The following is a 20269-nucleotide window of genomic DNA, read 5'->3' on the forward strand; positions in this document are numbered from 1 at the left end:
TTTTCTTATGTTAAGATTATTACCGACAGTGATACAACAGGAGGTAGTTTGTTGGTGCTCAGTGTTTCCCAACTTTTGTGCTTCTTAGATTTCATTATTCAATATTTTTGTTTAGATTGGCTTTTTTAATTTCTTAAGTGCATTACCTGAAAATAATATTTATATATTACTACTTTAAATGAAATTCCAGTGTAGTTATTAATAGTAGAAAGTTAACTTAATAGTAAGTACACAGAAAACAAAACTTTAATACTCAAACAAGATTTTGAAGCCTGAGATATGTTTTATCTTAATTAGGAAATGAGATTAGCAAGATGTAGAAAGTTTTAAAGAAATCCAGTAACAAATTGAAACTTTCTCCTCGATGACATGAAGTTTGAGAGAAGTGAAAAGGGAATAATTTTCCCACTGTGATTTATAGTATTTAATGCATCTAGCACCTCCTATTGTAGATTTATCTCAGGTGCCACCTAAATCATCTCACCATCAAATTTTATGAAATAGTAATTTAATGTGAAAAGCACTAGGTTGAGTCATATATATGAGTTGAAGGTCTTACTCTGAGGCTAACCAGTTAAATAACTTGGGCAAGCCATTTAGTTTCATTTTTTAATATAAAACAACAACAACATATTATAGAGCATGTTGAAGACATATGGTTTTGTTTAACCCTCACAATGACTCCATGGGGTAGTTATAGAACAAGAAACAAGTACAGAGAAGTTAGGCTTCTGACTCCATAGCCAAAGCTCATCTCCTAGAATATGCTATAAAATGGCAGTATTAAAGTATGTGATTTCTCACGACTCCTCCACTTCTACAGGCTATGGCTTGAACTGAAACTTATCACTTGTTTAATGTATAAATTTCCAAATGAAGAATCATATGTGCTAAGATTTGTTCAGTAATAAAACGGTTCCAGTAGAGCTTGACAGATATGTAATTGTGCACATAGCCCAGTAGGTGGCACCAATCTCGTCCAGCTGTCTAGTCCACAAATCCTGGTAATTCAGGAAATACTGTTGGGAGCGATTGGCCTTCTATTTAGGACAAAATGTGCTACATTTATATATCAAATGAAAACACACACACACACACACACACCCCTATTGATGTTTTGTGCCATGCTCTGTGGCACTGATATGTATTACTGGCAGCCTTGAGTAGACCATATTAAACTTTGATATTTGGCTTCACAATCCTTACCTATTACTGGACCCCCTCCATTCCAAAAAACAGTCACTGCCCACTTCCTTCATAATCCCGATTGGGTTTGGGACACTGAGTTTAAAAAATCAGGCAATTGTACAAGAGGTGGTAAATTTTTGAAGGTTGAGTATTCAGTGCTTAAGAGTGTTCCTGGATAAGGTTTCTTCTCTTCTAGTTTCAAAAGAATTGAATTTCACAATCTGTCTTAAGGGAAGGTGAATTGTAATTTTGGACACAGCTCCCAGAAAATCAAAGTACTGACTCTTCTGTTCTAGGCATTTCCAAGAAGAGAGAACCCCTACTTCCACATCAACTGTCCCGTGTGCTGGTTGGCTGCGTCTCAGGGGTGTGACCTATTTGGCTGGCAAAATAAAATTCTGTGTTAATAATACTGACTTTGTTATACTTCAAGCAAACACTACTTGCAAATTCCCTTGAGGACCAGGTTACAGTATTACCTTTGCAGGGTTATCTGTTTAGCATACTGCATCACCTAGTCTTAGGAGAAAAACATTTTTTATACAGAGGGTAAAGTCTTTCCTTTTAGTCTTCCCAGAAATGGGTCACATTTGAAGGGATTTACTGCCCCACCAGAGTAAAATTACAATCTGAACCATAGTGTATGGCAGTCCTTCCCTGGCTTCAGTGGAGTTGAGAGAACAGTTCGTCGTCTTTGGCAGTCACCTGTCTTCGAGAACACGAAGTAATCTTTAAATTCAGCTGAATTCCCCATCATTCATGCTGGTATATAAAGAAGAGGTTTATCTTTAGTAATAATAGAAGTGGTGATAAGACATTGGATTCTGACAGCCTTGTTTTTTTCTCCTCTAACCCTCCTCAAACTCTTAGCATTTACTTGAGCTCTTTTCAGAAGCTGAAGGTTGGATATGAATATTTTGTTATATTTATAAATTCAGATGAAAGTCCAGTGAGGTGGGAAATGATACTCTTGAGACCTTATTTATTCTATAACTCCCTCTGTTCTGAAAGCAAGTCATTTTTCCCAGCTTTAACCTTTACTTCACTTTAGTATTACTCTTCCCGATGGTTCAAATGCACTCCAGCAGGTGCTGTTGAAAGGAAAATAGTAGTGTCAAGATAAAATGCTGAAAGGCAGTGGTGAAAACCCATGGCTAACTTAAAACTGGGTCCTTGATAAATAGCATTGTTCTCAAACACAGAATTTTTTAAGCTTTGAGGCAACTTGATGTCCAAGTTAGGTTTATGGCATTAGCAGATTATGAAGTTAATTTCTAAACTTGGCCATTCTTTTGCTTCAGAGGAAACCCCACAGAATTCCAGGGGGATAATAAAGGTCCTCTTTCAAAAATATAAATTTTAACAATTTTTTCAAAGGTAAACTGTGCCTTTACTAATATTATTAATATTATAATTATTTCAATGAGTGATAATAGATTCAAAACTCTTTTGCATCACACACTCAGGAGAACAGCAGGATGCCTGGGATAAGGTTATCACGTTTAGCAAATAGACAGTGGATGTCCAGTTAAAATTGAATTTTAGATAAACTATAAATTTTAGTATAACTATGTCCCAAATATTGCATGAGACACACATATTAAAAGTTACTTGGTGTTTATTGAAATCCAGATTCAACTAGGTGTCCTATATTTTAGTCTGGCAACACTAACCTTGGACAGATTCATCACAGAGCCTATTTAGCTCCCTATACTTTTCCCTGTCTCCTCTTTTTTTTCCCTCCCCCTTTTATCACCTCCCTTCTCCTGTCCTATCCCAGCCCGTGTTTGTTATTCTCTCTGCCTCCTCTTTCTCCTCCCCACTCATACCTTTATCTTTGGTTTGTTCTTCACTGTCCACAGTTGGCCACTTTTGTGAAATACATATCTGGGTTATTGGAGGGTGTGAATATATATGTATATATGTGAATTAACATCACATTTCTTCACTTAAAACTTGTATTAGAACTACATTTTGTAGCTTCTCAAATAAAATTGTTTGCATGTAATATTCAATGATTTTTTTTCCTGTGGGACATGAGCTCTCAACAACAGAAAAAGGTTCATCACTCCAACTTTAAATACTGTTTGATAAAGTTATTTTTCTTAGACAACAGTTAGGAAATCCATATTAATGGTAATACAAGAGTCAGTCCTACGGTCACATGATGATATAATACTGTGGTGAGGCTTAATAGCCTTGCAACTCAAAATAAAACTAGTTTTTTAGTTTGTTTGTTTGTTTGTTCTTAAAGAAAGCTCTAATTTTCCTAATGTTTCCCTTCAGGTACTATGGGCACTACAACTGTGGGCAGAGCAACTATGGGAAAAAAAATGAATCTAATGTGGTGAGAACTACTCTCATTTCAAAATCACTTAAAAGTCTTGAAAAGTTATAGATTTTTGGAATGCATTTGTTAGTATACGTTCTAATTTAATCTTTTTAAGGGATTTGCAAAGTAAGTGCCAGGGCACTTGATGTTATAGCTGTATTTTTCTTCTTCTTTTTTTTCTTTCCTGCTTCGGAGAATCCTGGGATCAAAGACCTATACAGAACAACAAAGAATTAAAGGAAGTCAGTTTGATGATGTAGGAGGGAGGCTCTTTTTTCTGAGGTCACTGCCAGATGAATGAATCTCTGAAGGACTGAAGGCTTTCACTCCATTTGCTTGGACAACAGATTTAAGGACTAGGCGTAGCCATTTGTGTTCATTAAAATCTCTCAAACCTTTGTTTTAGTACGGTTTCCCCTCTCATTCCCCACCAAAATGGGTGGAAATGCCAGTTAGATGCTCATCCGTAAGCACTTTAGGAATTTAGTCCTGTATGGATTGTAAAACAGCCTCTGATTATTTGATAACTTTTTATTTTGAAATGACAAGATTCAAACCACATTGTATATTAAGACCATAAAAAACTGCTCATCTTCATCTCTGAAATGTTTAATTCTGGGCAAATCCATCACTGAAAAATGAAAACAAGTAGGCACAAAATAAGGAAAATTATACTCTATAGGCTCCTCTTACCTTCTCACCAACCACATCTGAGCACCCAGTTGATTCCGCCTCCTAGTTATCTATTCCTTGAATATCTTCTATCCTCCTGGTACTGCTGCTTTAGTTCAGGCCCTCTTTCCTGCCTAGGTTACCACAGCCTCTTAATTGGTTTCCCTGCTTCCAGTCCCTCTAATCCATCTTTCACGGCACCACTAAGTGTACCTTTTCTGAAAAAGAAATGAGATCATGTCACTTCCCACTGATTTTAGTGTAAAGTCCAAACTCATTCACAGACCATATCATAACGATTTGCCTCCTACCTATGTCCCCAGGCCCATCTTTCACCACATTCTCCTTCCCCGTATATCCTACATTGAACTCTGCAGAACTATTTGCAGTTCCCCTGATGCATCATGAGTACTATTATCTCCATGCCTACTCACAAAGCTGTTCCTCTGCCTGAAAGATTCTTCTTTCCTTGTCTGCTTGACCACTGCCTGTTTATCCTAAGGGTTGAGTTTGGTGCCCATCTTTTATCCCAGTAATTCCCAATCCAAGTTGTGTATTAGAATCTGCTCAGGAGCTTTTAAGAATACCAATTTATTGGGCTCCTGTCCAGATCATTTAAATCATGATCTCTGAGGAACAGGGCGAGAGCATCTACATTTTGAAAAAGCTCCCTGGGAAATTCTTAAGCGCAGCCAGGTTTGAGAATCACTGTCCTAGGCTCTCTGACTGCTATCACAGTACTTAATGAACTATATTGTAATTATTTGTTTACCCAGTTATCTCCCTCATCGAATGGTAAGCTCTTTGAAGCCCAGGACTGTCTTGTTCTTTTCATTTTTTCAAAAATACTTAATTTGTTTATTTTTAGAGAGAGGGAAAGGAGGGAGACATAGAGGGAGAGAAACACTGATGCGAAAGAAACATCAATTGGTTGCCCCCCCCACCCCAAAGGACCAAATTCAAATCCCAGGTGTGTGCCCTGCCCAGGAGTCAAACCATCAAGCGCATGACCTTTCACTTTGCAGGATGACGCCCAACCAAGGGAGCCACATAGGACAGGGCCATCTTTTCATTTCGATCACCTAAAACAGTGCCTGAGACTTGACAAAGGCTCAGACATTGCTTAATGCCACAGAAAGTTAATTGCAAAGTCCCAGGTTTCTTGACACCTTGTCTTATGTCAGTATACCACTACTGGATCATATTGTAGTCCCTGAGACCTTCAGATTTTTTATTTATTCTGCATAGGTGTCACTAAATTTCTATCTCATGTCAACATGGGGAAAGTTGATGTGTTACAAAACACTTTGTAACCTATAGAAATCCCTTTTAAATTCTACTAATGAGCAAAGCAAGTCACAATTAAAAATCTTCTTTCTCCCAAAGTCAATTTAAATTTTAAAGGTGTATTTTAAAGTGCATTTTCTTAACGTACTTTGGACTAGAAAAGTTAATACAAAATCATGAAATTTGGACTTTATAAGGGACTTCAAATAAGCATGAAGTTTCTTCACAGAAGAGGAAACTGGGGTTGAGGTATGTTGAAAGAATATCCAAACTTCCACAGTTAATAGGAGCTGTTAACAATTACTCTGATTACCACAGCCAATCTAACTCATATTTTGCCTCTCTTAACCACAAAAATAACAGGCCCTGCAGCCCTGAGATTATTAGTTTCATGTTCTACCAACTGAGTTAGCTGAGAGTGTAATGCACATTCTATTTTAAGAAAGTTAGCAGTCCTGATTTTTCAAGTCAACTGGATTAGACAGAGAAATGAGAACAAAATTAGGAATATAAAATCTGACTATACCACTGACTACCTTGAACAAATCATTTAATCTCAGGGTATTAGATTCCCAATTCAAAATCAGATTAAAAGATCACCATCTGAATGTTCAAAATTATGTTGTTGTTTTTTTAACTCCTTCAATGGGTTTTGATGAGTATCTTACCTTTATTCCTTATCTTTTGAACTATATTGCAATTATCTGTTATTGTTAATTATTCATTAACTAAGGTATGAAATAAGCTAGTTTACTTGCTAGCAGAGACTATAACATTTTGAAAAATGAGTCATTTACCATCTTTAAAGTATTAAAATTGTATGTTCATGATCAGTAGGGCTTATCACCTTCCTTCAAATACTCTAAATCTTTCAATTTCTTCAAAACACAAAACTGAAATATTGTAGCTTTTAATTCTACCTTGTTTTTAAGACTTAATTTGGACTCTGATTATTACCTATATGGCAGTGCAAAGTTATCAGGTAGTCTGGCTATGCATGGATGTCTGTGATTTGATAAATCCAGTATATGGATCTCTGGTTTGTATGTACAGATTTGTTTGGTTTACTTACCCACCAGATCAGAGACTCATTCAAGCCACTCAAACTCCTAAGAGAGTCACTGACAAACCACATTAATTTAAATTACAGAAGGGGCTGTACTTTCCAATGAGGTTAGAATATGTCTATGTTTAGGGTATCCCGCATCTCAGAATCAAATTACTAGGGAAACTGAATTAGTAGTCAGAGAGTATTGGTGGAATTGAAATATCATTATTATGGTTTTATTTATACTCATAATATTCCAATTATGTTTTTCTGAGAATAAAGCTGCTGATACCCTTGACTGTACTTGGGGAAACATTTTTCAATTTTAAGTTCAATTGAGAAAAACTCTGTCCCATTAGCAATACATTTACAAACCATAATGTTGGGTAGTTTTATTTTAATGGCTTATATTTAATTTTATCTTGACTTTCTGGCTATTTACGAAATACTTGCTTACATTTCACCTCCCACAGTTACCTTTTTGCAATGACCTCAAAATGATTAGTAATGTTTGTCATACACTTCTTTCCTAAATGGAATAAGGCCAATGCTTTCATCTTTAGTATAGAATAGCAGGCATCAAAGAGGACAGGTGACCATATGAAATATTATGCCTTACACTTTTAGACCGAAGCAGAAAACCCAGCTTTAGCATTATTTGAATGAACTATGGCCACCTTAGGTGGTATCTACTCTTATAGGCAGAGGCTTCTGCAATTAGTTACATGCCAAGGCAAATTTCTAACGGCCCCTGTGGCACCTTGGGAAGAAGCTGCATTGCTAGCAATTCAAAGTCCCCATTGCTTCATATGGTCTGTATTTAGTCATCAAATATTAGGAAATGGGAAGAGAACAAGGTTCTGCATTTGAAAGGGATACTTGATCTGCAGCCAGTCAATCCCACATGAGATACAGAAGTAGACAAATGTGAAATGTAACTATTACAGGATAAAATGAGAATTTTCACAACAACTGCTTCCTTCACAAACTCATTTATGCTTCCTAACATTTACTTAAGGTTCATTTTATGCTAAAACTCTGTATGAACGTCCCATAAGTCATATTTTCTCCAATTATGAGTCAACCTGAGAGAAAATGAGATTATTTAGGTTAACAAACTACCACATTTTGTCATGTATAAAGTGCTCCCATGTATACTGAGCACCTACATTTTTGGCCCAAACTTTCAGGAAAAAAATCTTTTGTTTTAATTTTAATTCAATTATTTATTTATTTACATTTAGATACTTTTTTTGTACTATAAAGGAATTTTAGCATTTATTTTTGAACATATGGATATCATTATTGTTTTCTAGAGTTACACTTCTAATGCATAAGCATAAATATAAGAAAAACATTTATACAGATATGGAATTAGTACTACCCACATATAATGTGCATCCTTACTTTTCCCTCAAAAATTTGGGCAAAAAAGTGAACATTATACACAGCAAAATATGATAATTTTCTTATATATATTGCTTTTATAGAGACAAAACTAATTGTCTAGGGGCACTGGGATTTCAGTTAACTTTGATGACCTGGGAACCAATTAACAATAATTTAAGAAAAGCATAATTTTTTTTATTTTTTTAAGTTCACATAACTTTAATCCATGTCAGTTGAGTTTGGAACTTTCTTGACTTGCAGACACTGAACACTAAGAACTGAAGGCCTTGTAAACGGAGTCCTTTCAAGAAATCAAATAGTTTCTGGGTACTTGATATTACTTTTCATTATCAACCTCCTTTCCCTTATCTAATAGCTCTTTCCTCTTTTAGCTAATTCTGTCCTCCTTCCTTATAGTCTACCCTTTCTTTGAATTAAGGGGAAATAAATACCACTGCTTTCTTTAGAAATTAAAATTTTTTGTTCGTTTTTTTTTTCTTTTACCAGATAAGCAGCTATATAAATAAGCAATGACCTTGTACATTTGTAAATTGTCAGGACATGTATGGAAGAGTTTCTCTATCTTATGAATATTAACATAAGATGATGGGGAGATATTAAAGGTATAAATAGAGCCCTCAGAAAAGAATGAAATCTTTAATATGGTGGAGAGAGATGGGTCTCTGTAAGAAGAGTTGAATTATCTGGTAACCTATCAAGGTACTAGCCTTACATATAGTAACCAGATCCACCTTCCCTTGATCTTAGTTTATCTGTTCGTCTTGTAGGGGACGGTTCATCTCCATCCTCTGGGTGAGTACATGATCAAGGCCAAACCAATCAGAAAATGCCACTCCTGTTGCCTTAGTAAGTGCTTTGGGGATGGGCTCATGACCTAAATCTATAGTTCTCAAGGTTTTGTCTCAATACCCCTTTACACTTTAAAAATTATTGAGGACTCCAAAGCGCTTTTGTTTATGTAGGTTATATCTATTGACATTTATAGATTAAGATGTTTTTAAATATAAAAATATATAAGCACATTCCATTAGCTATCCGAATGATGATATCATATACATCATGTAGCTTCTGGAAAATTCCACTGTATCTAATGAGAAAATGAGAGTGGAAAGACAAATAATACCTTTGTGTTACTGTGAAAATATTTTTGACCTTGAAGATACTCTGAAAAGATGTTGGGGTGTCCAGTTCCCCCAGAGAGACTCCAAAACTACTGATCTAAATTATACCCTACAGAAATCAATACCATCTTCACCATCAAGAGCCAATGTGGGAATTAAGTCAACAAAGAACAAAGCATAGCTGAAAGATGTCATCTTGTTGACATGGCTTCAGATCCTGAAACTAGCCAACCCTGAAGCTTTACACATGCTTGGACTTCCTAGTTTCATGAGCCATTGAATTTCTTTCATCTTAAACTAGGATCAGTTACTCGGAACCAAACACATCCTCATATATCTGAATTTCTGGATGGGTACCTCAGAGGAAGAGAGTAAGGGTGGAAAAAATACAAAGGACGAGGGCACAAAATAATTATTCGAGCAGCAATCTGCACAGAACAAATAGATATCAAAAGTGCAAGGAAAGTTCAAGTTTATTTTAAACATGGAAGACACTGGAAAATATTGTCCTAGTTGTTCCCAAATCAGTGCCACCAAACTCCACAGGCAACTGAGGTGGCTCAGCTTGTCACCAGAAGATAACAAGGGCACAGAACTGAAAGCAAAATGTTAATTTCACTAGTAGGAATGAATAAATTTATGTTGCTAGACTTTAGAAAATTCTAATCTAGAAAACTACTTCTAGGGGGAAAGCATTAGGCTACTTAGGTCAAATATTAAACATTTCTCCAGTACTCTATGGAGCTGCATTTTCTCTAAGAGTGTATCTAATTTCTAAATCCCAGCTTTTAAAGAAAACTTTCAACCTTCATTTCTGATAGGCTGACTTTTTTGTTCTCATGGCTATACAGAGTAATGTAATCTATTAACTGACCATACTGAGTTTAAATAGCAACCCTTAAAATTTCACACCCACCCAGAACCTCAGACGGTGGCCTATTTGGAAATAGGGTCTCTGTAGATGTAATTAGTTAAATGAGGCCATACTGGATTACTTGTAGTCCCCAAATCCAGTGATGAGTACCCTTATAAGAAGGGCATGTGAAAATACACACAAAGAAGAAGGTAACGTGAAGATGGAAGCAAAGACTGGAGTGACAGAGCTATATAGGCCAAGAATTGCTGACACCAGAAGCTAGCACCAGAAAAGGAACTCTTCCCTAGAGCCTTCAGAGGGAGCATGGCTTTGTGGTAGCTTGACTTTAAATTTCTGGCCTCCAGTAATACGAGAGAATAAATTTCTGCTGTTTGTGCCACCCACTGTGTGGTAGTTATAGCAACCCTAGGAACTAATACACTAATTCAGCCAGTCTAGAAATTCATCTTGAATATAACCAAGCTTCTTTTAGGGAAAATAATAGGTTAAAAGCAACCTAAGTTTTACCTTGTACCCATTTTTTTAAAAAATTTATGCTAAATACACACAATAAAATTTACCATTTTTGCCATTTTAAGGTACACAATTTAGCAGCATTAAGTATTATATTCAAATGTCGCTTGCACCCATTTTTAATCCACTCAGTTTTAGTTGTGGCCATTAGCCAAACAGGAGAGGAGACAGTAAAATGAACCTTAGAGAAAGAGTAATTCATTATCAAGTTTGTTCTTGCTCACATCTAGTGCTAGTGAAGAGAATCTGACCACAGAAAAGTAAGTAAGTTTTTACTTTATTTACATGAAGATTGTGATTAACCACAGGAAAACGGAAGTGTCGATACCAGAGGACTAAGTGTAAATATACCATTACTGCAAAAAAGCCAGCTTCATTCAGTAATTCATCTCTACTGATAAAGTTTCATCTTCATAACGAAAATTATGAAAGCCAGATGTTTACCTTTTATGTTAACTCAGTTAATGTGAACTCCTATAGTTTTCAATATTAAAACTTTTAAGAACGGCTGAGAATAAATCCCTGGGTGCTTATCATTCTCCACATACAACTTCTTTAACTTTTTCACTCTGGTTCTCCCTCCCACCATGATTTTGAGACATTTGTCACTATTTAGAAATGCTACTCTCTTCCCACTTTCCAGAGGATGTTCTTTGTTGTAACACCTGATTCAGGATGAATTTTGAAGAAATGTTGCACTGTAACAGAAGTAAAAAAGCATGTACATACTGCCATATTCATTCAATAACCAGCAATCAAAGAAAAAAGGCCACATTAGACAGTAAGGTCACTGAATTTTTCCTGTGTAAATTTTGTTACAGCTTGCTAAATTTGGCAGACATTTATTTGTAGGAAAACAAGTATCCATTATAATTGTCCAGTTTAGTTCTACTAATATCACTTTTTTTTCAGAAACTTTAGTAGTTTTAGCAAACTTCCATATACTTTACAAGGTTTAATTCATATTCACCCTTTCTAATTAAATTTTGATGGTTTACTAGTGCTACTTTTTATACAGAAATCCCCTCGTTTCATGTTATCTGTGAAACAAAAGTGTCAGTTTCTTTCCATGAATAATTATAGAATTTCTCGATTGAAAGGGTGCTTATTTAGTCTACCACCTTACTTAACTGATGACGAAAAGAGACCAAACTTGTTGAAGATTACAGAACCTATTAGTGGGCAGATTTAGAATTTCTCTCTGAAAATTCAAGGCGTTTAATCTTTTCAAATTTGAGGGACCTGTAGAGAATAAAGATAGATTACAGAGGTAACAATGTAACCAACTATTTGCTCTTCATCTTTAGAGTTAAAGGAACCTTCTCTTGCACATACTTTCCCATATAAGTGTCTGTATCTCATTTGAAATGTTAGGAATCCTTTGGTCATCTGGCTCTACGGTCCTAGTTATAGGAAGCGGATTCATGATCTGGCTTCAATTTTTAATGCATCGTCGGAAACACTAGCAATCCACATACTCAAATTTTATTTTATTAATTTACCCCACCTCAATTCCATTCACCATCTCCTTTGTACTCCCATTATTTAAAATGAAATACCTAACAATGTGAATCTTAAGTGAGAGGTCAAATCCATGCTACAAATGGAAGAATAAAAAACTCACAGCCATCAAACTGAGATTTTAATTGTGCACCAAGGTTGATTATACATTTCGGACACTTTGCTTTTCAAGTTTCCCAGGTTTTAACATGGCTGAGAACCCAAGGGAAAAATATATACGTGCATATATAACTTTTTAAATTTATAAGTTGAAAGGGCTAAAAGAAGGGAACTAGGAAACTGATATGAAATAGCCACAGGCGATTAATAACATTTTATGCAAAACACTTGAAAAAAAAGTGGTAACAAATACTGAAATGAAACTCAAATGCTTTAGCCTGGGTTCTATTTCCACTTTTGTGACAAGGTTAAGGTGGGCGGGGCACCTTCTCACTAAAATTGGTGCTTTTCATTGAAAAGCAGAGACTGTATCGAAGAAGCCACAAAACCACAGGAGAGCCGCAGTTGCAAAAGCCAAGTTATCTACACTAAGATGCCCTGCTGCAGGCTCCTAAGCTTGTAAAGATCGCGTGTACACACAGACTTCGAAATGGGGCCCTAAAGCTCGGGAGAAACAGACTGAGGAAGCAATCGGGAAGAGGCTGGACAGGATACTTCTTCAAGACCCACCACGGAGTGTCCAAGTAGCCGCCGTTCCGCCACCCACGCAGCTGTCTAAGCGCCAGCCAGGTTCCTTGGAGCCTTCAGGGAATCTGCCGGCAGCTCCTGAAGGATGAGAGGAGTGGCCCCTCGAGCGAAGCCCTTTCCTCTTCGGCTAAGGAGAGCGGCCCCGAAGCCCAAAGTGCCGGCCAGAGGCCCCGCCAACAGAGAGGCGCCCAAGCTCGGCAGGGGATTGCTTCTGCCTGGCGCTCCGCTGAGGCCGCATTCGTGCCCCGCGCGCACCCGCTCCTCGCACTCCCAGCCAATCCGGCGCTACTCGCGCGTCCCGGAGCCTTCGCCGGCCCTCCTCGGGCTGTGGCGGCTCCTTCCCGCTTCCAGTACTCCGCTACCCTGCTCTCACTCCTCCCCTCACTCTCCAGGAGTTCCACGCCTCGCGGTGTAGCTCCGCCCTGTCCTCAAGCCCGCCCCCACAACCTCCCGAGCTTGTGCTCCCCTTTCTGCTCAGTCTCTAGCCTCCCAGGCGCTTTGGCTCTCGCGCCCTGCAGAACCGCCCGGGTCTGGCCCGCTTTTGACGGACACCTCCGCGCGTTCCGCTCCAGAGGCCACAGCGTGTACCCCCTGCAGCTCGCCGCTCCAGACCCAGCTCCGGATCGCGCGTCCCGACTCCGCCCCCTCCCGCGGACTCGCGCGCTCCTGGCGCGGCCTCCCCCGGGCGCAGGCCGACCGGCACGCGGCCGCCTCCCCCTCCTTCCCCGCTCACCTCGCGCTCCCGCTCTCGCGCTGTCCAAGGCGAGCGCGCTCCCGGCCGGCGCGCTCCGAGCTCCGGCTTCTCCCGGCTCCTGTCAGTGCGGTGACTGCGCTGGGAAACATGGCGACCGAGGGAATGATCCTTACTAACCACGACCATCAGATCCGTGTCGGAGTCCTCACAGGTAACCGGGGAGGAGGTCCGGGACCGCCACCGCCGCTGTCCCCGACTTGCCTCAGGCTTCCTGCCTGTGGTGACCCTTCTTTGAGGCCTCGGGAGGAGGGAAGCCTGAGAAGAGGGACGGGAAAGGGGGGCGTTTTACAACCGCGGAGATCTGCTGTAGGTTGGGGTGTTCCCGTGGGGCCCCCCGGGAGCAGGAGCGGGTCCCGTGGGATGCCAGGCCCCAGCGCCTTCGCAGCCGAAGTCCCTGGACCCTGGGGACCAAGGGGCCGGTGCGGCGGGCGCTGCGGGGCTCCTTGATGCCGGTGCAGGCGGCGGGATCCCGGGGCTCCGCAGTCAAGCACGCCGCTGGGCTGGCCCGCGCGCTTCCTCCGCTAATGCACGTCCAAGAAAGGGGGGGAATCCCGTTTCCACCCCCTCGCTACCCTCCCCCACTCAAGTGGCCCCGCGCTGCTCCTGCTGTGCTTGCCAGGGGCACGCGCCGGACACCACTTGGGTGTTCATCAGGCGGAACTCAGCTCAGCCTCGGGCTGCCCCTCACGAGCCGGGCTTCCCCTCAACCCCCCATGGGACACCCTTAGTTTCCCCCGAGAGGTGGGGGGTCGGCTTGCACCCGGACCTCGGAAAGTGTCTGCATTTCGCCTTCCGAAGCTATGGGCCCTCTGCCCGCCTCAACGTTTCGCTGAGGGACTGACTGGCTGAGCCTGCTGCTGGGGATCCAGCCCATTTCACTTGGGAGAGAAGGATTCCCCCACTTGGGCTCTTCTGTCCTCTTCCCCTCTAGATTCCCCCCCCCTCCCCCTTCACCCCTTGGTCCCGAGGCTGGTGATGAGCGCACTTTTCCCGGTCGCGTTTCCCTCCCTCGCGGAAACGGTGTGTGCCCTGCATGTCTGATTCCGTTGCGTTGTATTTGGGTAATGTCCCTCAGTTCGGCGATAGGCAGTTGCTGCAGGGCATGACTTCCGAGATGAATAGCAAGCCAGTTTGTAGGGGTTTCTGCTGTGGTTCCGTAGTTGACAAGGCTTATGTGTAATTGAGTGGCAAGGAGGGGGTTAAAGAACTATATTTAGAATCTGAGGGTTTAGTTCAGAGTGAAGGAAATCCAAGATTTACTGTTGTGATTTCGGCAAAAGAAGTGATGTAAACGGGAATCCTAGTGTCCCCCTCCCCACCCCGCCCCAATTCTTTTTAATTTTTTCTTCCTTGTCAGATTCTGACAGGTTGAGACGGTGCTCGAGAAGGGACTAAATTGAATGAGACTTGCTTTTATTATTAGGTAGAAAAAAATCTCTGCCAGTAGATACTGAGTACAAAGCTTAATTTGGCTGCTGAGTTTTATGAAAAGGAGATACCCATGACACCCCACCCACTCTTTTAAGTAAATGGGTTGCTTTTTCCTAGTTTTTCTTTCCAGATGTGAATGGTGATTTATTGAATTTTTCTAATCGAAAGCTTCTTGGATAGAGAAACTAGTCTAAACCAATTGCTGGAAAGGGAATCCCCCCACATCAGAAGATGAGCTATGCTCGCTCGCTGTCTCCCTCTCTCTCTCTGCCGAAACTGTTGCCTTGGGCAAAGATTCACTTATATCTCAGAATCGTTAGAGTTAACATTGCTGATTTTCAAAGAATCTGATTGCAAGGTGTAGAAGTGTATACACTGTATCAACTCTCAACTTACTCTTTGATTTGTAGTCATGTTTTGAAAGCGAGTAGAGTAGTGAAAAACGAAACTTAATAAAAACCAAAGTATATCAATCAGCTGACCATGGACATGAAAAGTCATAAGTGTTTTAAAGTTAAACCACAGAGATTTAATTTTTTTTAAAATTTATTTAAGCTTCCCCTGATAGTTTTATTTAGTGAATCATCTTGCTTGGTTGGTGATATAGTTGTAGAGAATGCTTTGAAAGGTGCACCCTTTATCTGTAACCCTACAGTCCAGTAGGGATAAGATTGATATACAAACAACTAAAGAAACAGTGTATGCAATTATTTTGACAAAATTGTCTAAATAAATTATCTGTGCATTTGAGTACTAAATGTAAAAGGAATTCCATGTTCAGATGGATTAGGATCAAATGTGATTACTGAAGGCAGAATTTAATACATTTACCAGAGGTTAAGTAAAATTTGATATTTTTAAGGGTTGTTGAAGTGGAAGAACCTTGTAAGTGAAAATGTTGGTGAGGATGAGGCTCTTAAGCAGAACAACAATGTAATGCAAAGGCCTTGAAAAGCCCAGGTGGTATTGGTAGGTGACATTGACAAAATGTGAAGGAGAGAAGAGAACTTTGCCAGTGGAGTTGAAGATATTCTGGAGAAGCTGTCTCATGAGAATGAGGTACAGTAGTTGAGGGGGAAAGTCTAGGGTCAGGAATAAGGATGTAGCTGAAGGAATGAAGAGAAAGTTGCAGATTTGGGAGAAGTGGTAACAGAGGGCAATAGGATTTGATTATGGTATATTTGAAGTCAGAAATAACTCTTTTTTTTTAATACTAAAACCTTTTTTTACCTGAAAAGTTACTGATATAAGTATTTTCTACTATGATCGAGCCTGGAAACAGGGAGAAGAATCAGACGAAAGAGCACTAGCTCTCAGTGTGCAAGTAGTGAATTTCATTACAAACAGCTTAATATTTATGCTCTTGACATTCCATTTAATTTTGTGCAACAAAAATCCCCCTATAAAAATGAAGGTGTGTTGTGCAATTTTGTGTCTTGTAGAACTTCGAATGTTGCAATTTTACTGTGTGAAATTATTTTTTACTGAACTTAAGTACTATGATTTTATACTTAAGAATATTGAGTTTAGAGGCCACACTTAAAACTATGATTTTATGAGTTGTAATTTGAGCCTCTTTTTAAAGGTGAAGGGCTTGTTTTATAAAATATCCTCTGCATGCTTCATAATAGGAATTTAAAATATTATCTAAATCTATTTTGCAGAGGTAGTGGAAAGTACCTCTACCTGTGCATACATTTTACAATGTGGTAGTATTTTTGTGAAACTTTATTGTTATTTCTAAATCTTTAATTGGTTTCTTTGTGACAATTTTTGTTTTATGTTGCAAGATAATATTTATACTTTGAAACTTTTCATCTTCTGGACTTTTTAAAAAATCTTTAGCTCAGTTATGTATTTGGCAACTATATTATGTAGTCTATTGAAACTCCTTATCAAATAACTATTAGAATTTTGAAAGAATAATGGTAGAAAAGAAAGTATTTACTAAGTCATTTATTCTTTTACCTAAAATCTTGAATTATTTAGGGCTTGGAAGTTTAATTATGATAATGTAACATGAATATTTTAGTTATAGTCATTAATGAGAAAAATTGGGAACATTTTTGTATATAAAATAGGTGACCATGGGAACATTTTATGTTGAATATTATTATTCATTTCTAGGAACAATATTTTTGTTAGTAACTATTTTATGTTGATTTACTATATATAAATGAAGTGTTATAGGTCTTTTGTGATCTAATATCTGGTTTTTAATATATGTTTCTAATGTTCTTTATTTCTATTGCTGTTTATAACAGAGACAAAAGACAATGTGATGATGAATAATATAGGGCAAACAAACAAGTATCTACTGTTTTGAAATTAGAAGCAAGGAGTAGGGCAGATATAGGATTTTTTTTTTTTTGATAACTTTAGTAGTAATTAAACTTCTAGAAGGTCTTAACAGTTACACAGCCGGGTAACTATATTTCAAATGGTCACTTTTCACCTAATTTTTTCTATTTCTAATGAAACTGTTTATCAAGGGAGTACATTAGTTCTACTGCTATGTATGTTTCTCTGAGACATCAGGAAAATAATGAATACATGTATGCATAATAGAGAATGAGACAGATTATGTTCCATTGGTATTTAATGTTATATTAGCTAGCCACTGCTAATGTTCAATAACAAAGCAGTTAGCTAAAGATGATAATTCATTACCTAAACTTTCACTAACAGTGGCATGGATGCGAAATGATGCAAATATTCAGGAAAGGGCATTTTAAAAGTCATACTTTTGCTTTGATAATACTCTTTTTTATTGCACATTTGCAATAAAAAAGCTGCATATTTGTAATCAGTAAGAGATATTAGAACAAGGTGTAAGACTAGATAATAGAGATAAAAGACTAATTGTATACTAGAACAACTAAAATAGTAGTTACATGTAGGGAGTATTTCAGTCATTCAAAATATTTAAAAACCAAACTCTAAGCAAAGGAGATGATAATCTTATAACTCTTGAATTGTTTAAGCATTTATTTTATTACCTTTATAACCTTTATTTCATTCCTCAGGCTTATCCTTGTACATTATAACTGTCAATATTACATCCTGAAAAGCCCATTTGTTGATGAAGATATATAAATATATCTTTGTTTGGAGAATAGATGTTGTCATTAAGTAGCCAAATCACTATTGCAAACAAAACTTAAATCCTACCAAATGGAATTGTGTATTCTGGCAGACATACCAACGCTGATCTGTATGACCTTTGTTAAAAGGAAGCATATCTCTCAAACTAGGTTGTTCTTTCATGAATTTTTGGTTGCAGGCAATGTACTGGAGAATTAAAATTTTAGTTGAAGTATAAAATCACTAAATTAATTTCTAATAAATATACTTAATACTATCATCACTGACCAAAGACTTTATAAACTATTAGTCCATAGGTTGTTACATATTAAGAGCTTTAACTTTATTAAAAACTCACATGACAATTTCACTTTAACTGAGCTATATGGTGGAGAATCAGCAATATGTTATTGAGAAGGAAATGGTGTATGAGTCTATTTTTACTCTTTCAAGTGATAGATTTCACGTTAAATTGAATAGGGTACTTTTTTGAAACAGTGAGTAAAACAGATAATATCAATACTTTGCTCCTAGAAGTAGTATTAAAGATTAATAAAGCATATTTGGAATTTGAGATGTTAAAAAAATACTAAAAAAGAAAGTAATGAAACCATAGGGATTTCTTCCTTCACATCTGGGCAGACAGAATAAATTGGGAAGGAGAAAAGATTATTTAACCTGCTTAAAAGTAATTGGGAGTGTAGTTATAATAATACAAATAGCATGCAATTTTACTTAATTTGTGAGTGACCTTCAGTGATATATTGACACATATAAGTTCTGTCCAGGTTGTTTAGTGAGTTCCTAAGTGTATTGTATTTAATTAATTTTAACTAAGTAAGTAGAACTTCTTGAAACTTTTGTAATTAAAAGAAATAAGCTCAACAACTTTTACAGTAGTTTTGCCAGTAACTATACATTTTGTAAGGATGGAATTAAATTTACTATGATTTAAAATTTTACTAATTTGAACACAGAGAAGCAAAGAAATGAGATTTGGTGAAAAGAGCATCACACAATTTGTGTACATCACATTGTCTTAAAGGATATGCTACTGATTCTAAACCTTAGAATCTAAGCAGTGGGAACAAACATAATAATTCTTTTAAAATTTTATTAAACTTACTGGAGTGACTTGGTTAATAAAATCAAATGTATCTATTTTATTTAAGATTATGTAATTTAAACCACTTTAATATTAGATAAGAATGAGTAAATTAGGCATAGAGTGTAGAATTCACATGAGCTTCTAAGATAAAATCTGAAACTTCAAAGAAATTTCAAGTGAGCCCATTACATAACTCCAGACTTCATCATTTTTCTGTTATTAGTACTTTGGCCAAAAAAAAATTTAAAGGAGCACTGGGTCATAGAACACTAGAAGACTCATTTTCTAATGCTAGCATGGCCAGTAAAATCTTTATAACCTTGAATAGTGTTGCTTAACTCTCCCTCTTGCAACTTTTCTCTCCACTAACATGAAGAAGTCATTCTCTGAGATCACTTTCAGCTTTGTGGCAATATATATCTCTATCCTTCAGCATCTTTACCATCTGGAAAGAGAAATATAGGGAGGGTATCAGGCTTAGTTATTTTTTGTTTGTTTTTACAATGAAAATGATTATAGGAGAGAGGTAAATTATATATAAAATGCAAGAGAATAAGAACTGGAAGAAAAGATAAAACTTTGAGATATCAGGTACTGTCAGTATAAACTAAAGGAAAAGTATTTAGATTTTTTTTTAATTTAGAAATTTTTGTGCCATTAGCCCTTTTCGTGTTAACAGTAGTTTCAGTTTTCCCCTTAATTTCAAATTTAGCTCCAGCCTCACTTCCTCAACAAAATTTTTCCTAGGATTTATTCTCTACAGTGATGTCTATCTTTGTTTTCCTACAGTGTTTATACATTGTTGTCCATACACTGTAATCATGTACATGTGGGAGGCTGAAAGGTGTGTGTGTTGGGGGGTGCAGTTATGTTTTTATAAAGGGCTTTGGAGTCAAACAGAGTTGGATTTCAGACTCTGGTTTGCCCTCAATGAGGAGAAGTCATTTAACCTCTTTGAATTTCAGTTTCCTTCTCCAAAATGAAGATGGCAATACTTCCCAGAGTTTTAAGAATTAGCTGATATGATATATGTGAAAATGCCTACCCTGTATGTCTAAATTAGAGTATATACAGTACTCAATAATCTTTATTTCCTTTCCCCTTTATATGTTGCTTTGGTGCTTTTGGCAGCAGCTTCATGTATAAAAATCTTATTCAAGATATATTTTAGAGTTCTTTAAACAGGTGATGTATTCTTCACTTCTATTGTGCCCTTCCTATTTTTTTTTTTGAAGA

At 37.7% G+C, this 20269-nt stretch overlaps 2 protein-coding genes and 1 long non-coding RNA gene across 8 annotated transcripts in view; 2 read left to right on the plus strand and 1 right to left on the minus strand.

The window, feature by feature from the left end:
- CCDC196 (coiled-coil domain containing 196) overlaps positions 1-4133 on the plus strand; it is a 104050-nt gene extending 99917 nt beyond the window's left edge. Inside the window, 2 exon segments of the mRNA XM_036017475.1 lie at positions 3475-3535; positions 3716-4133. Coding sequence (XP_035873368.1) covers positions 3475-3535; positions 3716-3821 — 167 coding nt within the window. The 3' untranslated portion in view covers positions 3822-4133.
- A 7940-nt stretch (positions 4134-12073) lies between these two features.
- LOC118497247 lies at positions 12074-13519 on the minus strand. The gene is made up of 2 exons (XR_004899777.1): positions 13390-13519; positions 12074-12734 (listed from the first exon to the last, which is right to left on the minus strand). It is a non-coding gene; the product is annotated as an uncharacterized LOC118497247 (long non-coding RNA).
- Positions 12936-20269, plus strand: part of GPHN (gephyrin) — a 456579-nt gene continuing 449245 nt past the window's right edge. For 2 of the 6 annotated variants that reach the window (XM_036011096.1, XM_028508289.2), the window contains exon 1: positions 12938-13561. In XM_036011096.1, the coding sequence (XP_035866989.1) occupies positions 13498-13561 (64 nt within the window). In that variant the 5' untranslated portion in view covers positions 12938-13497. Of the gene's footprint in view, positions 13562-20269 lie in introns of all 6 variants that reach the window. The other 4 variants (XM_036011094.1, XM_036011095.1, XM_028508290.2 and 1 more) reach the window with 4 other exon arrangements.

Source organism: Phyllostomus discolor, chromosome 1 (assembly GCF_004126475.2).
Source record: "Phyllostomus discolor isolate MPI-MPIP mPhyDis1 chromosome 1, mPhyDis1.pri.v3, whole genome shotgun sequence".
NCBI lineage: Eukaryota > Metazoa > Chordata > Mammalia > Chiroptera > Phyllostomidae > Phyllostomus > Phyllostomus discolor.